At 43.3% G+C, this 19153-nt stretch overlaps 1 protein-coding gene across 3 annotated transcripts in view; it reads right to left on the minus strand.

Moving 5' to 3' along the window:
• The window catches only part of LOC146861854 (uncharacterized), a 225551-nt gene that overhangs the window by 84957 nt on the left and 121441 nt on the right, over positions 1-19153 (minus strand). For all 3 annotated transcript variants that reach the window (XM_085641017.1, XM_085641020.1, XM_085641019.1), the window contains exon 7: positions 6813-6917. In XM_085641017.1, the coding sequence (XP_085497143.1) occupies positions 6813-6917 (105 nt within the window). The remainder of the gene's footprint in view (positions 1-6812; positions 6918-19153) is intronic.

Raw genomic sequence — 19153 nt, forward strand, 5'->3', positions numbered from 1 at the left:
CTACTGTGGCCACCCGCTTCTGTAGGGTGGTGACTTTGTCCTCCACTCCAGAGATCCGTGACTCGGCCTCCATGATGCGTGTCACTGCATTCCGCAAATCTTGTTGCAGGAGCATGACATCGGAGCCTACCGCTCCGATTTTAGCGTCCAGAACTTCCCTGGACTGAGTGAGGGCAGCCATAAGCGCGGCATTGTCTGGCCTATTTGGCTCGGCCCCCTGCGCCGCCGCAGGGGCCCCAGGGTCTGTAAATTTGTCAAGAGTGCTCTGTTTGGCCAAGCCCCCACTTGCCTTATCTCTCGTCATGGCGGCCACCGAGCCCTCCGGCTCCCAGGATACCTTCAGCCGACTCACCAAGAAACTGCGTCAGGGGACTGGGGGCCCGCCAGTGTCCGGGAAAGGGAAATCACACTTCCTCGTGCAAGTCGATCTATCTTAGCCCCTTAGTCCAGAAAACAAGCAAACTGAAGAAGAGCCGCTGAGGAATAGATACGTGGCCCGCGCGACGCGTTCTGGCCGCCAACCGCGGAACTGCCAGCAAAGAAAGGGGGCACCCTTGTGGGAGCTCAGCAATGTACTGACAGCGTCTACGGGAAGCTGCCCACCGCTGCGATGTCACCACTCCGTCAAGGCCCCCCACGCCGACTCCCAGAGCGGCCATGCATCCACGGGTGCTTTCGGCCGATAAAGTTCTCCGTCAGGGAGCCAGGGGAATCACCAACACTCTCCTCATTACCCCCTCAAAGGTCTACCACTGGCCCCCGATGTGTGCAGGGGCCAAAGAGCACCTAGGCCCCCGGCCACCCCGCAGGCCACGCATACCGCAGCTGACTCGCGCGACCGAAATGGCCGCCGAATCGAGTGCACAGAGGAGCCGATGAGGAAAGGAGCAAAGGGCGGACCCCCAGGAGTCAAAGAGCCGAAGAGGCACCGGACCCAACACTGGTCCAATAACAATGAGGTGGCTGCCAATCTCAGTACACGGCTTCACCCCCTACTGTCTCCACCCGCGGCCCGATGGGACGGCGGATACTCCAACAGCTACGCAGGAGGGGGAGAGGGGAAGTAGACGGCCTCACACCGGGCATCCGCGGCTCACTCCAAGCAGTCACCGCCACCCAATATCCTCACAGCGGGATCAGTCCCCGCGGGCTTTCCGGCGTCTTCCCAGTGCTCCGTCGGGGGTCCCAGACACTGCACACTCCACTCACCAGCCGCCACGCCAGACCGCCAGGCTATGACACAGCACAGCCTCCTTCAGGCCGCACTCCGGGCCGCTGCTACCATGTCGCTCCAGGCAGTAATGCACTGAAACGGGGCGATGAGCACAGCCCCACACACGCCCCACCTGGGACACAATCAGGGTGTATGTAGAGATCAGAAAAACAGGATAAATGCAGGATATTTGCTTAGGCTGGACGGAGCTCGCCTAGCACACGTCTTCAATGATGGCTTGCTAGGCCACGCCCCTCCAGATCCACTTATTTGACAATCGAGAAAGCACCCTAGGCTTCACAAGGAGTTGAGAAAACAATACTTAAATACAAATACAATATAACGAGAAACATGTTTTTTGGGTCCCCACCTCAGACTTAATATGTTGCATTTCTTCATCAGCATGACTTACAAAATGGGTGGAACATAGCATTTGTTTGCATCCATTTCACTGTCATGTAATGTCCTCGTTAACTATATTTTCAATGTTGACCATCACATAGTTTATTATTTCATTGTAAGGGGTTATTGGCAAAGCGCTAATGGTAAGGGCTTAAGGGTAAAGGTAGGGCGTTATGGGTAAGGTGGTATGGGTAAAGGAAACAGGGTAAGAGGATAAGGATCAGGGGTAAATATAAGAAATTAAGGGTCAGGTGACAAGTAAAGATAAAGATTTAAGGATAAGAATTAAAGGTAAGGGGCTAAAGTTCAGAGGTTACGGTGTAAGGTACAAGGATATGGTGTGAACGGTAAAGGTAGAAGTTGGGTAGGGATTAATGTTAAGGGTAAGGCTGTAAGGGGAGATGGGAAAAATGTAATAGGCATTATGGGTTAAGAGTAAATGGATAAAGGGTAAAGAGGTACATGGTAAGGTGGTAAGGGTGCAAGCGTGAAGAGCAGAGGCTAAGAGCAACTGATATGGACATAAGGGTAAGATGTTTAAGGAATATGCAATGGGATACAATTAAGAGGGTAGGAGTAAGGGGAACAAGAGGATAAGGGCTTATGGGCGAGGCATTAATGGTAAGTGGTTAGGATTATGGGATTAAACGTAATTAGGGATCCCAGTTTTCCGTTTTTACAGATAAATAAAGACAGAAAACAATTTTCTGTTGTTTTTTTTTAAATACAGAAAAATATGGAAAATAGGCCTTCTTTGGATGATTATTTTCTACTGTCAGTCATGAGTGCCAGGTGTGTAGGTGTACAGACTAAGAGGTAGGAGAGTTGAAAAAAGACAATAAGATTTCCTAATTAAATTTAATTAAATTCAGATCTACAATTATTTAGGCCATTCTGCAATGCAAGTCTTTTCAGATAACACTAATAGCACTATATGCTCCTGAACCCTTATGGTCATTCAAATGCAAGTATACATTTATCAGTTGAATAAATGTGGAAAAATACCCATTGCAGCTTCATTTATACAGAAAATATAAAATAAAACTGGATAAATACAGAAAAAATTAGAGAAAAATAGATATGGATAAATACAGACGACATGTCAAAAAATAAATACCATAAAACTGGGAGCCCTAAACGTAATATGGTATGGATTAATAGGAAGGGCATTCAGAATAGTGGATAAGTGCTTAAGGGTAAGGGTGCAAGAGGGTAGGGGCAAAGGGTTATAGATAGATGGGGTTACCGTAGGGCTAAGGGGTATGGGGTTGAGGTTTAAGGATAATGTTACCCTGTGTTCATCTGTTTGTAGCGTGTAGTGCTGTAGGTTCACATACTTGACATACTCCTGGCATCTAATGTTGGGCTCAAAAGTTTGCAAATTGCTTTTCTTCAATAAAGTTTGAGTCACAAGACCTGTTGTGACACCATCCTTGGCCTAGAATGCACCAGCAAACTGGCTTCACTTCGTATTGTTGTCCGCTCAGTGTGTGAATAGTGTAAGTGGAAAGCAGTGTCAAAGACAGACTGTGCTGTGCATAGTAAAGGGCAGAAAAGAGACAGAAACTTCTGTGACCATCACGGTCTTCAGTCAAGAAGAGTAAGCACATGTGAGTCTACAGCACTACACAAAATAGCAGATAGCTACAGGATAAGTAACATTTTATGTTCGTAGCATGTGTGGCTGTAGATACACATGCTCTGCAGAGACTATAAAGCAGTTCCTCTCCAAAGAAGAGGCTCGTGATCCAGATGTTCGAAAGATTATTCTTTGGATAGCTTGGCCAACTAATGCTTGATGGCGTGCTAGAACATTTAATAGTACTTGGTGAAGATGCGAGGTGTTAACCAAGTAGCAGCCTTGCAGATATCCGTTAAAGGAATTTCACTCAAAAAGACTAGGGTGGTCCCTTTGTTGTATGTAGAGTTGGCTCTAGGTGGCATAGGGAGTGTATTCTTGGCCTTAGCGTAGCAATTCTAGAATTACTTAACTATCCATCTCACAATATTGGCTATAGAGATGAAATAACCACAGTGGGCTTTTGATTTCCTAAAAGGTTTATTCCTGTCAATATAATAGATGAACACCATTTTAACCCCTTAACTGCTGAGGATTTTCCACCCCAGTGCTGAGCCCTTTTTTGGCTATTTGGGGCACTTCGCTTTCATGCCTCCATAATGGTATTTCCACATTAAAAGGTGTCCACACCAAATCTACATCTTTTTTCCCCCATTATCACAAGAATTCTAAAGGTATTCAGGGTTTTTGGATTCCTCAGAAGAGGACCAAGAACATATCCAAATTACCGCTACATTTGGGTTTTTTGAGGAAATGGGAAAAAGTGGTCTGCAAAATAAGTGTTTGTTTTTTCCTAAGAATGGCATAATTGCTGTGCAAAAATCACCATCTTCCCAGCTTTCATTAACATGCAGAACTGTATAAAAAACAAACAAGGTTTTTTTATTACTACATTTTGGAATTTTTCTAAGCGGTAGCCCATTTCTCCTAATTTGTGTGCTTTCATCCTACTTCCAGTTTGTGGTGGAAACAAATGTGAACCCCATGGGTGATGCCGGAAAGCTGTACATTTCTGAAAAGTAGACAACAAGTCATTTGTGTAGATCCCTTAAGGTTTTCCCATAGACACCAACTATTAAAATAAAAAAATAGGGAAAAAAACAGCCATTTCTGACACTATTTTCATCTGTAACTTCTTGCCACAATGGGCAATTTACAAAAGCAATACACTGGCATGTCTACTAGACTCTTTTGTTCTTGGGGATTTATAGGGTTTGTTGATTCTCCAAAACCAGATGTACACCGAGGCAACAACTGAGCTGCACCTTACAATGGTTTTTCATTGTGCACCCAGTATACAGTAAAATATATAGAGTATAAATTAAGTATCAAGGAAACCTAAGTATTTCTGAAATCCACAGATCCTGGGTTTAGGAAAAGTGGTTATTAGTACATCTCTGAATTTGAGGCTACCCATTCTAGCATGTGATTTAGAGGACATTTTACTAAATGTCTTCTTTCCTACACAGGGGTTACATTTGAAAGGCACAGGTGCAGAGAAATCCAATTGGTAATTGTTAGACCTGCAAGCCTTCGGGTGGTCTTCCCCGAACCCTCTTGCCTTACTCCTACATATTTTTCTGATCTCGTTTTGATGGTTTTAGGACTTTGTGCATTTAACCACTGTTAACCAGTGCTAAAGGGCTCTGCTCTCTCATCTAAACATGAAAGAATTGGCTTACACCTAATTGGTATATTTAAATTACTAATAAATCTGAGTGCGATGGTGGAAGAAAATAATCTAAAGTGGAGCCAGTGTGCTAGTACATTGAGGACCAAGGGTGGGGCCACAACAGGTCTTGTGACTCGGACTTCTTTAAGGAAAATCCAGTTGCAAAAGTCCATGCCAAGCACTAGATGGCAGGAGTATGAAGAGTATGTGTATCGATAGCCACACACACTATGAGCACATATACATACACACTCACTGTAACGAGGTCACTCTCAAAGCTTTACCCATACCACTTTACCCATACCTTTAAAAATGTTTAACTTCATTTAGAAAAATAATTAACATTTATAAAAAAGCATTATGAAAAATAGCAAGATAAATGTACAAATGATGAGATGGTTTTGATGAAGTTGTAAAAATTAAAAAAAGAACTGGAAAAAAGGAGTTAATCACAAAATTAAAATTAAATGGTAAACGATAAAAAAGCTGCACAGAGATGGTAGGGATACAGACAGCAAGAGTGGGAATGCTATGTATGAGTGAAAGGGTTTAAATTCTCAGTTGGGCTTTAGGTTTTACACCAGCTAGGTGGAGCTACTCTGATCGTATGACCAGACCAGGAAAATAGTCAGGGTGAGCTAAATCAGCCAAGTCTTCAAAATCTCCAGGTTTTCGATAAATTGTTGATGAAAGTACAGAGAGTGGTTGCATTTTCCCTGGAAGGCCCCTTTTTAGCAGAATCTAGGATCTTCGCTGTCTGTTGGGATGGTAGGAAAGGGAGCACTAGAGCGAGATTTTCTAAAACCTGAAAAGAGAGGGTCCTGTTCTGGAAATCAATAGTTTTTCCGGGTGCAGAGTGAGCAGTTTGGAATCAAGTTTGGAATAAAGGGAAGTATAGCTGTAGCGGAACACCGCTGGTAAAATATCGCCCCCAAAAAACATACCAATGTCATCATAGGTGGAGTGCTCATCAAGATACTGTGTTTGTTGGGCCCTTCAGCATGTGCCTAATCTTAGGGCGGGTGTAACCCAAGACCCTCTGTCATTCACATGGATTGGGCATTGGGTCAGCCCTCCTTAAGCCATGTTCTTGGTCAGCTCAGAGCATTTTGCAGATGTTTACATTTTTTTGCATTTACATTTTGCATTAGTGAGTGTCAACAAAGTAGTCCTTTCGCTGGCATCAGTACTATGTCCCTTCCTTCGAATACCTGCTTGCACAAAGTTTCTCTCCCCCTCGAGGAACTCACCCCCCCAACCCCTTCCTTAGCATAGCCTCCAAGAGCTGTTTCTGTTGGACTTCATGCTTTGCCCCCAAGCGTTGCGGCTCCTACAGTCAAGCACTCATTCCCTCCGCTGTGCTGACCAGTGTTTGAAGCAGCACTGGCATTCAGGTGCGGGAACTCTTCAACAGAGCCCACCTCTGAAGAGTGCCAGCTAGCCTTACTTTAACAGTGTACGTCAGGTGGTACAATGCATGGACAGGCACTATTGAAGAAAGCCTTGTTACAAGACCCAGTGAGATTCTGCAACTATGGTAATTTGTGCTAAACACCACAGTGTAGAGCACCCCCATGTATCGGAGATCAGTAGCAATATTGCTGTGGACCAACCACTGTAGGCTGTGCTGTTTCATGGAGACGCTGCTGCTGGACGCCAGCCAGTTGTGGAAGCCAAGGTACAGGTAGGCATGTACAAGGGGATAGAATGAGGACCCAAGCACTGGTTGGGGGAAACATTAAGCCCAATGAAGCAATTCCCAAGAGCTGACCACAGAAATGCCAATGAAGGGCGTAGGGGAGCGTAACTGCGTGGAGCATGCACTATACAAAAACCAGACCTTTTGGTTTGGCAATGCCAACTGTATACAGGAAAACAAAAACATAAGGCGACTACGTGATCATAGCAGAATTCAAATGAGACAACACTGCATGTTTATTACGGACCTGTATTGACACTAGCCTTAATTACTGCTTTCGCAATCTCACAGTCCTTGAAAGACGGTTTTTCATCAGTCTTTCCCTTCGGCTGGAAATCAACTTTAGTATGATCTGTCACAAGGAAACAAAAATCAGACTGTTAGATCCTTATTCGGTAGTTTGATGTTTTCTGTATCATTGTTTCTCCAGTGAAAGTGTTTTTGCTTCAAAGGAAGTGCTACTCATGTCGTTTCTACTAATGTGCAAATAAACCTAGTTAGCTCACTTGAGAGGATGGAAACTTACCAGGAACGTTTGAATGAACTACGACTCCGGAGGGCGGCGACCAGGGGGCCCGGGCACCCGGTGGGCCCTAACCTTAAACTGTAGCTGGTACCCTGTTCGGCCCCTGCACGGACAGGGATTTATACTCCCGCCATCGACTCCTGCCCCTCCCTCGAACCTTCCCCGCGTCGGCAAGCATCTAGCATCGCGACAGGCAAGGACACTACTCTCCGACGTTCGATTCACAATGTCTATACTTCCAGATAGGGTGCACTCCCCAGTTTATATGTCCCCAGTTTGTTAAGAATAATTAGTTGGCCGCGCTTCAATGACCTGAGGGACACCTAACTCAGGGGACAGGGATACATATAGCAGCCCTCATGTATTGCGGCATCCACAGCGCACGTCCGTGGGATGGGCCCAGACATAAGATGAGGCAGGGACCTTTGACACTCTGAGCCTGTGAAATCCGCTGACTATACTAGCAACAGCTGTACACGGTGGTCCAAGGGCACATGAATACTGTGAATCCGAATGTGCATATATTTGCAATATGTTTAATATAAATGCCAATAAAAAGAATTGTCAAAAAAGAAAAAAAAAAAAGAACGTTTGAATGAAAGTGAAGCCTAATTTGTAGGTGTCCCTTATTCATTTTCCTGAGGCGCACAAGGTGCAATGTGCTGCGTGAGCACAAGGCAAAATACATTGGCCTTCAGTACAAGTTAGAGCAATAGCTCCAGGTAAAATACACCAAGGTGCCATTGACATTGTGTCCGTCCTGTGACTACAGCTGCAGGGCAGGGGCTGCAGTCAGCAGCATTGCCTCACCCCGTGAGCCCGACTGCAGGCGTATGGGGGAGCGGACAATGCTGCCCTGGACCCGTGCTACCGCCTCTCCTCCTCACTCCACAACAGCATCCCAACAGGATTCCCGCTGACAGAGTCCACATGCTCAGAGGAAGGTTGGGATGTGAGCTGGACAAGACATGGGGCCAGATGTACGACCCTTTTTAGTTGCCGAAAACAGGAAATCGGACCGTTTGCGACTGCTAAAAGGGGTTGTGGTATGTACAAACCCTATTTAACAAGTCAGTAACCTATTACCGACTCGCAAAATAGGGTTTGCAAGTTGTTATTAGGTCCATTCCTAATTAGAATTGTTTTGCGACTGCAAATGCGGTCACAAAACAATCGCAGTTACCACCTACTTAAAGTAGGTGGTAAGCCAGTCGCAAACAGGAAGGGGTCCCCTGGGGACCCTTTGTGAATGTATGCGAAAATATTTTTTAAGAGCAGGCATCTGTCCCACAGACCACTGCCTGCCCTTAAAAAATGAAAAGAAAACTTTTCATTTTTTACTTTTAAAAGCATCCAGTTTTCCTTTAAGGAAAAAAAAAATAGCTTTATTTAAAAAAGCAAACACAGACATGGTGGTCTGCTGTCCTAAGCAGGCCACCATCCCTGTAATACGTGAGATTCCCAAGAGGTCGCAAATTACAACCTATCACATTAATATTAATGAGATAGGTCTTTAGCGACCCTATTAGGAATCACAAACAGTGTCTTAGACACTGTTATACATTCCATTTGCCAAGTCGCAAATTGCAAATCGCAAAACGTCGCAATTTGCGACTCGCAAAATGGAATGTTCATACTTCTAGCCTATGGTGTGCCTTGTCTGATGTAAATTTGAGGGGAAAGAAAGAAACAACAGCTCCTACAATACTGAACCGTTCTGCCAACAAAGTAGCCTATTGATATTAGTAGGGAATTGACAGAATCACAATGTGCATCTTCCAGGAGCTGTGCGGCTGTCTTGCACACAAAGGTTTACACATAATTTAATTCTATGTACCCTGATAGCAGAGCAGGTGTGGAGCACTGAATTTAGATAATAATTATTACTTGGGTGTTTTTTGTACTGGAACGGATGACAATCTGTAGCTTTGCTGATCTGACACTGTTGTTGGCCAAACAGCAAATAGCTATGAAGCAGATTAAGTTACATTATAAAGGACGGAACTGCTGAGATGGCTAACGGCAGAAAGTGAACCATGGCATAGCAGAGGACAAAGGGTGGACAAAACACAATCTCATCGTAGGACACTACACAGCTCGAACACTCACTGTGATCAAATGATAGACACTCTTGATATGCCCTCTCGTTTTAATATGGCATCAACTGCTTGTACACACATTTGGGAAAGGTACACTCCTCGTCTACCTGACTTACACAAAGTCAGAATGTTTTGATTTTATTTAACTCTCAGCAGTGAAGGACATATTTGGCAAAACGATCACTACACAACATTCACCTGAGAATCCCTCAAACTAAAATTATGTGAAATGCACAAAGGAAAATTCTAGTACAAGACGTCCAACAGAGAGGAATCGTTGTTTCCCTAAAAGATTCATATACTTATATTTGTTTAAACTGGAACCCTTCATAAGAAACCAGGTTAATTTACATATAGCTTGAGTCTCATATTAATGTGGAATGAATTACGTGATATTAAGGTGACATTTCATTATATTTGAAAATCAATAAAAATCCATTTTTAAAAATGCACTGACACAGAGACGAGTAACTAGAGAAAAGAATTATAGTCTTTTGAGGTGTGCTCCACATATAACTTGAATAATAACTAAACCTAGAGTTTTACAAGAAAGAGTGACCCTCTCCAAAACTCAAAAAGAACTATTAATGGACAGAATGCAGAACAATGTCATACATTCACCCCAGTACAGAGATCTGGGCCTAAATCCATCGTTTTTTTGCTCACCATGCCATTCCAGTTTGGACCCAGACATATGCAAATCAGTCTTGACCCTGTGACCACTGGGAACAGTCCAGCCCAAACTGCCAGGCCAGGTCCTCCCTGGACTGGAAACAAGGATCCTAGGACCGGTTTTGGGGTTTCACCCCTCTTCAGCCAGGATAGCTTGATTCCAGTGGCATGGAGAGCACGGGACTCACGTCTGAGCATACCCGTCCCACTCGGGGTGACAAATGCAAAAAGAACTATTGATGGACAGAATGTAGAACAATGTCATACATTCACCCCAGTACAGAAATCTGGGCCTAAATCCATAGTTTTTTTGCTCACCATGCTATTTCAGTTTGGACCCAGCCATATGCAAATCAGTCTTGACCCTGTGCCCTATGTGGGAAGGGTATACCCAGACGTGGGTCCCGTGCTCACTACGCCACTGGAGTCAAGCTATCCTGGCTGAAGAGGGGTGAAACCCCGAAACCGGTCCTAGGATGCTTGATTCCGGTCCAGGGAAGACATGGCTTGGCAGTTTGGGCTGGACTGTTCCCATGAGGCACAGGGTCAAGACTGATTTTCATATGGCTATGTCTGAACTGGGGTGGCGTTGTGAGCAAAATAACGATGGATTAAACCCAGATCTGTGACTGGGGGTGAATGTTTTGCCAATGTACAACATTCCGTCCATCATCTTGTGTGTTTTCCTCTCCAAAAGTCAGCATATACCTCATATGTTCCAAGTCTTTTCTTTACCAACACATTTTATTGGATTTTTAATCCTGCACATCATAGGAGTAGAATAGAAAGACAATAGTAAAAGAACAGAACAAGCCCTGCCTCCTCCCAACCTCCCGCCATCCTTACGATCTGTATCTTAATACGAATTTGTAACAATCACAACTTGACTCACCTGGAGAATCTCCCCTACCATCCATCTTGAGCAATCAGGTCCCCTAACCTCACAGCTCTTCATCGAAGTCTGTTATCAGTGAATTGATTGGATCAAGAAAAGTCCCTCTGTACTGGCTCCAAACCTCCCATATTCTGGAGTATGTTATCACATGTATCGGCTTTTCCATAATTATGCATTGGTCTTAAGTGTGGGGTCTTTATCTGTGCATCAACGGACTGTATCTCTCCGCCACCACCAGCCCTAACCAAAGCAAGGCCATTTTGTATCTGCTGGAGTCGATATTAGTATTTATAAAGGAAAATGATCAGTTTGGGATATGGCCTAAATGACTAGCCACGTACCAAGCCCAGGTAGGAGAGCGCTGCCTCCCAGTAAGGGGCAAGTCTATTGCAGCCCCATATGCTATGCAAGAAACCTCCCTCCGATGAGGAACATTGGAGATACAAGTGGGAGGCTACTGCCCCCATCTTCCAAAAACTATGTCTCGAAAAATATACCCTATGGCTATGGAGGTACTTCAACTAGAGGAGTCAGAACTTTGCCACTATGGCCATCTTGCTTGAGGGGACCCTAGGTATTCCTTTTCAAGACGACCTAGATCCCGCTCCAAGGCTAAGTGTAACTTATCAGAATAATCTACAGTGTTGTTTAACAGAGTACGGTAGGCTGGAGTTATTTTATGGTCCCCCTAGCCCTCCCATTAAAAGTTTGGCTTTTAGTGGAATAAAGTCAGGGATATCTTCTAACTCGGATATGTAGGGTGTGATTTTTTTTCTTCTTTCTTTTACAGAGTTTTATATAGCGCGAACTTGACCTGAAGTTATCAGAGCGCTTTACATATCACCAGTTGCGTTACATGAGGACACATTCATTTTTTTGTTAGGCACAGAGAGATTAAGTGATTTGCCCAGAATCACAGGATGTTCAGCATCGTTGCCGAGACTCGAACCCAGTTCCCCAGATTCGAGGTCGACCGCCCTAGCCGTTAGGCCAACTCCTCTTCCCTTGCATGTTGATTGCATGTTGCTTCTGAAGGTATTAAAAGAATTGACTGCAATATAGCTTATACTCCATCCGAAGGTCTTGATAAGACTTCAGTACTATTCCCTGCATCACATTTCCCAGCTTCCAATATCACCCCACCTCTGCAATCCCGTAATATTGATACTTTTGCCAACATTTTTTCCTGCCAGAGTGGTGCCTCTCCAGTCAAGCATTCGTCCCAGCCCAGTGTCTTTATGGTTTCCTTCCAAAGCTTCAGCACTAATCTAGTCGTTATAGAGAGTGAAGGGGCTTTCTGCCCTCTGTAGAGTAAATGCTGTCCAGATACCCCAAAAGTGCCCATTTCTCAAAAGCAAACACTGGGTCTCTATGTGTACGATACAATAATTAATTGAATGATGATCATGAAGGCAATAAAACAGCACATCTGATAGCCAGACTCAGAGTGAAAAGAGCTACCAGAAGCCATATTCGTTGAGGCTTTTTGGCCTGCAGCCTATGCATCAGACCTAGGAATGAGGGGAGCCAATGAAAGAAGAATGCTTAGGTGGTTAAAAGAGAAGTAAAGAATACATGTGAAAGTACACTCGAACGATGGTCTGCAAAGATGTCCAATGCCACTAAACTAGACAAAGAACTGGAGTTTTGAGCAAAATCCATTGTGGCTCTGCATATAAATCGACTTTGGATTTATTAAGGAGACTAAACCTAAGCAGTACAAAGTTTGATGCTCCACTTATACATATTAAACAAGGACAAAATGTAGGAGTACTTGGTAAACAAGGTTATCATCTGTTAGTACATCAATCACAGATTGTCTAAGCATTTCTTATTTAGAAAATACCAGAATTAGTAGTCTATCATAGTAATGTCTATGCCTTAAACACTAATCCCTTAAAAAATACAATTAAAATGTAATATTAAAAAAAGTGTATATCTTTAGTTCCATATCACGGAGCTGATAGTACAGGACCATACCATAGAAAGGGCAAAACAGAAATGTATGCCTATCCAATTTCATATCTCACTTAAAGATGTTAATGCAGCAGTTAAGGCTAGCAAGGGTGGTACGGCTGCGGGCCCAGACGGGATACCAATAGACCTTTACAAGTCAAATATGGAGGTATGGGGCCCAATTTTAACCAGGGTGTTGCAAGCTTGCTGTGAAAATGGTTTTATAGATACTTGGTACGAGTCAATTATAGTTCCCATCTTCAAAAAGGGAGAACGGAAGAATCCCGCTTGTTATCGCCCAATATCCTTGTTGGATTCCCTAATGAAGATAGCCGGCAGGCTCGTTTTAAACCATTTACAAGCATGGAGGGAAGAAAATGGCATTTTAAGCGACGTTCAGTATGGTTTTAGAGCCGGTCTAGGAACAAATGAGCAAATTTTGAATCTTAGCATTTTAATTAGCAAATATACACAGGCTAAGCCAGGGAAACTTTACCTGGCTTTTGTTGATCTCACAGCTGCTTTTGATTGTGTGAGACATGATAAGCTGTGGGAAGTTTTAGATGGATTAAAAGTCGACCCCGTTTTAATATTGTTTTTAAGGCAGTTGTATTCTGGTGCTAGAGCTAAAGTCCGTTATGGTATAAATGGCGAGTGCACTGCATCATTCAGGGTGGAGAGGGGCGTAAGGCAAAGCTGTGTCTTGGCACCACTCCTGTTCTCACTATATACCAATGCTCTGGAACAGGAGTTGGTGACACATACTAGGGATCCTCCAATAGTTAACACGCGCCCGATTGCCTCTCTCTTCTATGCTAACGATGCAGTGCTCATGGCCCGTACACACAAAGGGCGCTTTCTTTTTATACTTGTTTTATGGATAGACTTGGCCTAAAATTAAACGCAAAGAAAAGCTTTGTTATGGCTTGGGGTGGGAAGATAAATAACCACAGAAGCTACCAGGCGGGTGGGAGCCGGGTGGAAACCACCAATCTGTTTAGCTATCTGGGTGTTCTTTTTAATAGAACCGGTTCATGGACTGCAGCAGTCAAGGCTAGGAGCTTACTCTTTATGAAGTCTATTGCGGCCCTTAAAATTTTTTCAAAGAAACTGGGGAAAAGGCCGCCCGAAATGCTATTAAAAATCTATCAAGCAAAGCGCGTAAGTATAGCTACTTACGGGGCAGCCATCTGGGGATTTCAGGAGTGTATGTCCATTCAATGTATTGAAAATGGCTTTTTAAGGTTCCTCCTGGGTGTCCCAGCCAGTGCCCCAGTTTTTAATTGCCACAGCAAGCTAGGTGTAGGCTACATTTCCGATTTAATAAAGACCCAACCGATTTTGCTGTGGCATAGAATCTGGACTTCGGATAGCACTGGCCTCAACAGAGAAATAATAATGGATGCCATGAGGCTGGATAATGCGGGCAAAATATCCTGGCTCAGATATGTAAAACATTTTTTACATGATATTGGACGCCCGGAGTTCTTCACTCTACCTGAAAACATGACCTCCATCAACCGAAAGGACTTTAAAAAGATCTGTATGACACATCTAGAAGAAATCAGACTAAGCCTGAAATTGAATAAAACCATGGTGGTGAATCACCAAATAATCACCGTTTCTAGCAAAATTCAACCATACCTACTATGTGTCGCAGGAGGATTTGACAGATACTTACTTAAAAGATTCAGATTCGGGACTTTTCATCGCCTTATTACTCACCCTGATATTAATGACTGGTCAAGGGAACTCTGCTGCTGCCCTTGCGATAACATCTCACCACAAACTACATTACATGCTATTTTATTTTGTAAATTTTACATTAATGAAAGGCGCAGATGGCTAATCCCTTTACTAAAAAAAGGTAGATGGAGGCAGTGCCGTCCGGCCCTGGTATACCTCCAGATGTTGGAAAACTGTTATTGCACTGGTTCAGTGGCAGGCTTTTTAAAGAGCGTGTTGTGGGTTAGGAAACGCCTAATTATTTAATCCACAAATCAAGTAATTGGTCGAAATTTTTTCGAGCCTTATGGCTTGTCCAAGACGTTTCAGATGGTTGATATGTATGTCATGAATCGTCCTTTGTTATTTAAAACATATTTTTTACTTCATTGGCGTAGTACATTTGCTATTTGTGCTGGAACTTCTATTGTTTTTTAATATATGTCTGCTTTTATGATTTTGAATTTTAAATCGAATAAAGCCTGTTTTGACCTTGACCTTGACCTAGTTCCATATCAAATTCATCAATATACAATCCATACATAGCACAACAATTCATGCTGTAGTTAAAGAGGAAAAGTTTAGGCTATTAATGATTAGTGTATTTCTAATGACCACAGTTGGGGCCAAAGATCTGCACTATTAAATATATGTTCCTTCACAACACAGGTCAATCATTGAGGCTGAAAATAAGCGTTTGGCTCTCTGCAGCGTGTTCAACATTTGCAGGGGCTGGAGGTGAGGGAAAACATTTTGTTCCCTGAAGATAAACTGAAAAGAGTTTCTATATCTCCAGGGTATCACCTTTTCAAGTGATTAAGAATTATGGTTATTTATGTTTACTACTTCAGCTGCACTTCATAGTGTGGAAGACAGCATAGTAATTTCACTCTCTGTAGTTAACAGGGTCTCTTGCTTTTAGAGCAGAAAGTGGAACAACTTAAACATTGTGTTTTATTCAATAAAACTAGCCTTAAAATATGTTATTGGTGATTTTGTCTGTAGCAACACGTGTTATAATTTACTGACCTTTACTGAGCTCTGTCTTGCTTTCCTTTGCTTCTGAGCACTTGAAAGAGAGATTTTCCTCTCTTCTATCATACATTAGAACAGTTATTGGTATCATTTGCTACATAATAGTTGAAAATGCAGACTTAGACTTCAACATGCAACACTTAATTTAGAATTTTCAGAAAATGAATCCTTCATCCTTTCTCCCAGATAGGCTGCCTTTTTATGTATCTCACAAATTTATAAAACTTACAGCATTGCCCATACATTTATTTGCTGTATACCACGACTGAAGTAGAAGAAAGAATGACATTTATTTTAATATTTGTTTATGCTGAATAACACAAGGTATTAATAATTTAACTGAAATTGTCCCATTTATGCTGGAAGACCAAAAAACTGCAAATATAGTTTGTTGGAACAAACACACTTTTAAACACTTGAAATGTCAGGGGCATTCCATAGTTTACCACTGTCGCTTGTCTCCGGGGCCGTTTCTTGACAGGCATAACAGCCCTCAGTTGATGTGCCAAAGTAAAACACTGAAAACTAGCACTAAGAAAGTAAGGGTTAGCACTGCTCAACTATTTCTAAACAACACACTCCACTATTTGTTAATTATGTAAAAAGAAGCATGGTCTACACAATATTGCAAAAGTGGATGTCTTTTTGCAGTAAGAGGCACATCTAAACTTCATATAACTCACATTTTAAGGCTTAAATTAAGGTTACTTTCTGGTCAACAGTTGAATTATCTGAATGGCGCACACCTGACCACAGGTGGATGGTAGGAGAGTGACATGGACCAATAGAAGTTGGGGTACAAATGGGTTATTTTCTTACACTATAAAGTTATATGCCTTCTTCACCTGGATGTGGAAGACCTGAATGATATAGTTAAATTGGCAAAGGAAATTACTTGCTTATGTTTAAAAAATTCAGTCCACATGTTGCTGCATGTTGCCTTGAAAATTTGACTCTCTGAACTCTGGGATGTATCAATATTAGGAGATGGTTTATGGCAATTAGTACGTTCATGAGACTGCAACCTTTATAAAGAGGGTTACTGGACTGAAAGCTGAATGTAGGAAGTGAGCAGCAAAAGTAACAACTGACACACCATGGGATGTTATGAAATAGAGAGGACATAGAGCCTTATTCCGACTTTGGCGCTCCTCCTGTGGGCTGCCAAGCCAGCACACTGCATGAGGGCCGAAAAAGCCATTTCAACAACGCCCGCCGGTTTACAATCGTAATCTGTGGCGGGTGGTGGCACGGCGGCGCTTCAACGACGGAGGTCTGTATGGCTCATTGGAGAGCCTTACATGCCGACCTCCGCACTGACAGCACCGTCTGCAAGTTCCTGCATGGTGCACCATGCCATGCATAATGCACCATGCAGGGACTGTGGCGCATAAATACAGGGGGCACGACATGTGAACCCCTGATTACACCGCCTGGTCATGGGGTGGCAGCCCCCTTTGTTGCCTCCCCACTACCCTTTTTATGGTGGTTGCACGCCAGGAAAAGGGGGTGGGGAGGCAACTCAAAATATGCTTGGCGGTGCCGACTGCAGCACTGCCACTATATCCTTCCCAGGAAAAGACCGCCGGCCAAGCAGGCTCCTTGATCGCGGCAGTACCGGCAATCTTGAGGCAGTCGAACAGCCGCAGGTCGTTGGTCCACCACAGCAACTACGGCGGTCCATCGTAATAAAGCCCATAGTGAATTTGATTGGTTAATGAAACCTATGTAATTTAGAATGCGGATACAATGCATATTACCAATTATCAGATAATGTAGATGTGAAAAATTGAGAAAGTGGGAAAATAGTCTCCTATAAGAGGATATTTCTTTTACATACAAGTCAACATATTTAAACATTAGAAAATGCCATGGGATGCAATTTCAGTTTAACACAGGCAGAGAAAATCTGCCCCAAGAAAAAGTTCTGATTCTCAAGGCATCAGAACTCTCTTTATACTAAAAGGAGATAAATTGTGTTAGTGACAATAGTATGCAATATGTTAAGGAACTAACAGCCTTGGTGTGGTATACTTTCAAAGTGATGAAACAAGCAGCATATAGAAACATGATTAGAGGGGGAACAGACACTGGTATCTCCATGGTGAATAAGTTGGTATGTGGTATATCGTGTATCAATAGTATGTGGAAAAAGCAGAAAAGGCACAAAATATTAAAGGCGTTTGAAAGTTCAGGAACTGAAAATTATCTTTCTACAATAGGATCAGTTGTTTGTGGTGAGTTCTTTTTTTTGCAGTTTTATATAGCGCGAACTCGACTCGAAGGTATCAGAGTGCTTTACATGAGCACCAGTTGCATTACACACTAACACATTCAGTTTTTTTATTTTTAGGCATGAGGAGAGTAAGTGATTTGCATATGATGTTTGATCCTCCGCCAGCCTCTAACCTGGTTCTCCAGCTTCAAAGTCTGGTTTTGTTTTCCGGGATTTGTTAAATATCGAATTCCTTAGATATGAAAAAGATGAGGTAAGTAGGTGAATGTAAAATCAATGGTAATTTAGTTACCGTGGGTCCTGTTTATCAGCCTACTATTCATGAACAAAGCTGTTTCTCCTAATATTCTAATGCCTTTTACTAGATGCCAGACATTACATATTAGGAGTATCTTATAAAAAGATAGCCAAAGTGAATCCAAGGTACTTAGCTAAGGTTTGTGCTGGTATTGAATAAATAATGGTGAGTTCAATCTGGTAGTTATATTGCAAATAAACATCAACAAAATGCTTTTTATTGTTTCAAGCACAAAATCATGGAAGAACTACTTCCTTATCAAGAACAATTTAAAAAAGCTGACATTAAGGCCATCTACTACAATTACCTGGTCTTATCAGATAATTCTGATGTTCTGTTTAGACAGGAGACATCACATTTTGCCTCTAAGGACTTTCTCATGGAAAAACCTTTTTTTCACATGAAGGGGCCGATTCCAATCCTGGAAAAAGGCCGTACGAATCGTCGTACGGAGCGTTTTCTCCGTACGACTCGTACCCGGTAAACTATCCCTACAACCTAGGAAGTACGATTCGTACAGAAAGCCTATTTCCGTACGAATCGTACAAAAGACCGTACGGTTAAAAAAAACCTATGATTCTGATCCGGAACAGCCTGTACGCGACGTCCGGACGTATTCAGGCAGCGGTTTCCGGCCCAGCAAGTACCATTCGTCCCTACGTCACTCCGTACGGCTTTTTTTTTACGGGAGCCAAACACAGCCGGAAAAGCAGAGTCCGACGCGAACCGCTATGCAACGGAGCCCCGGTACGCGACGTACACACCATGAACCCCGTCGTACGTGTCATCCCGGTCCTCTTGGCCTACGACCTGGTGCACCACACCCGACGCACACGCCGCAGAAGGTGAGAACAACACCCAGGGGCCAGGGTGGGGGTGAGGGGCAGGAAACAAACCCCATACTCAAAGCCAAACCTATAATATGGAGGCCATACATTACCACCAGGGTCTGGTCACTTGGGGGGACGTGGCCAGCAACCCCTGCGTACCGCAACAACGGAAGTGGACGTGTACGGTGCATTGCACACGTACCCCTACGGCACCATTAGAACAGTGATACGGACCGTACACACGCAATGAATGCGTGGGTACGGTGTGTACCACACATACCCCTACGGCACAGTAGAACAGTGATACGGACCGTAC

The sequence above is a fragment of the Triturus cristatus genome, chromosome 2_2 (genome assembly GCF_964204655.1).
Source record: "Triturus cristatus chromosome 2_2, aTriCri1.1, whole genome shotgun sequence".
NCBI lineage: Eukaryota > Metazoa > Chordata > Amphibia > Caudata > Salamandridae > Triturus > Triturus cristatus.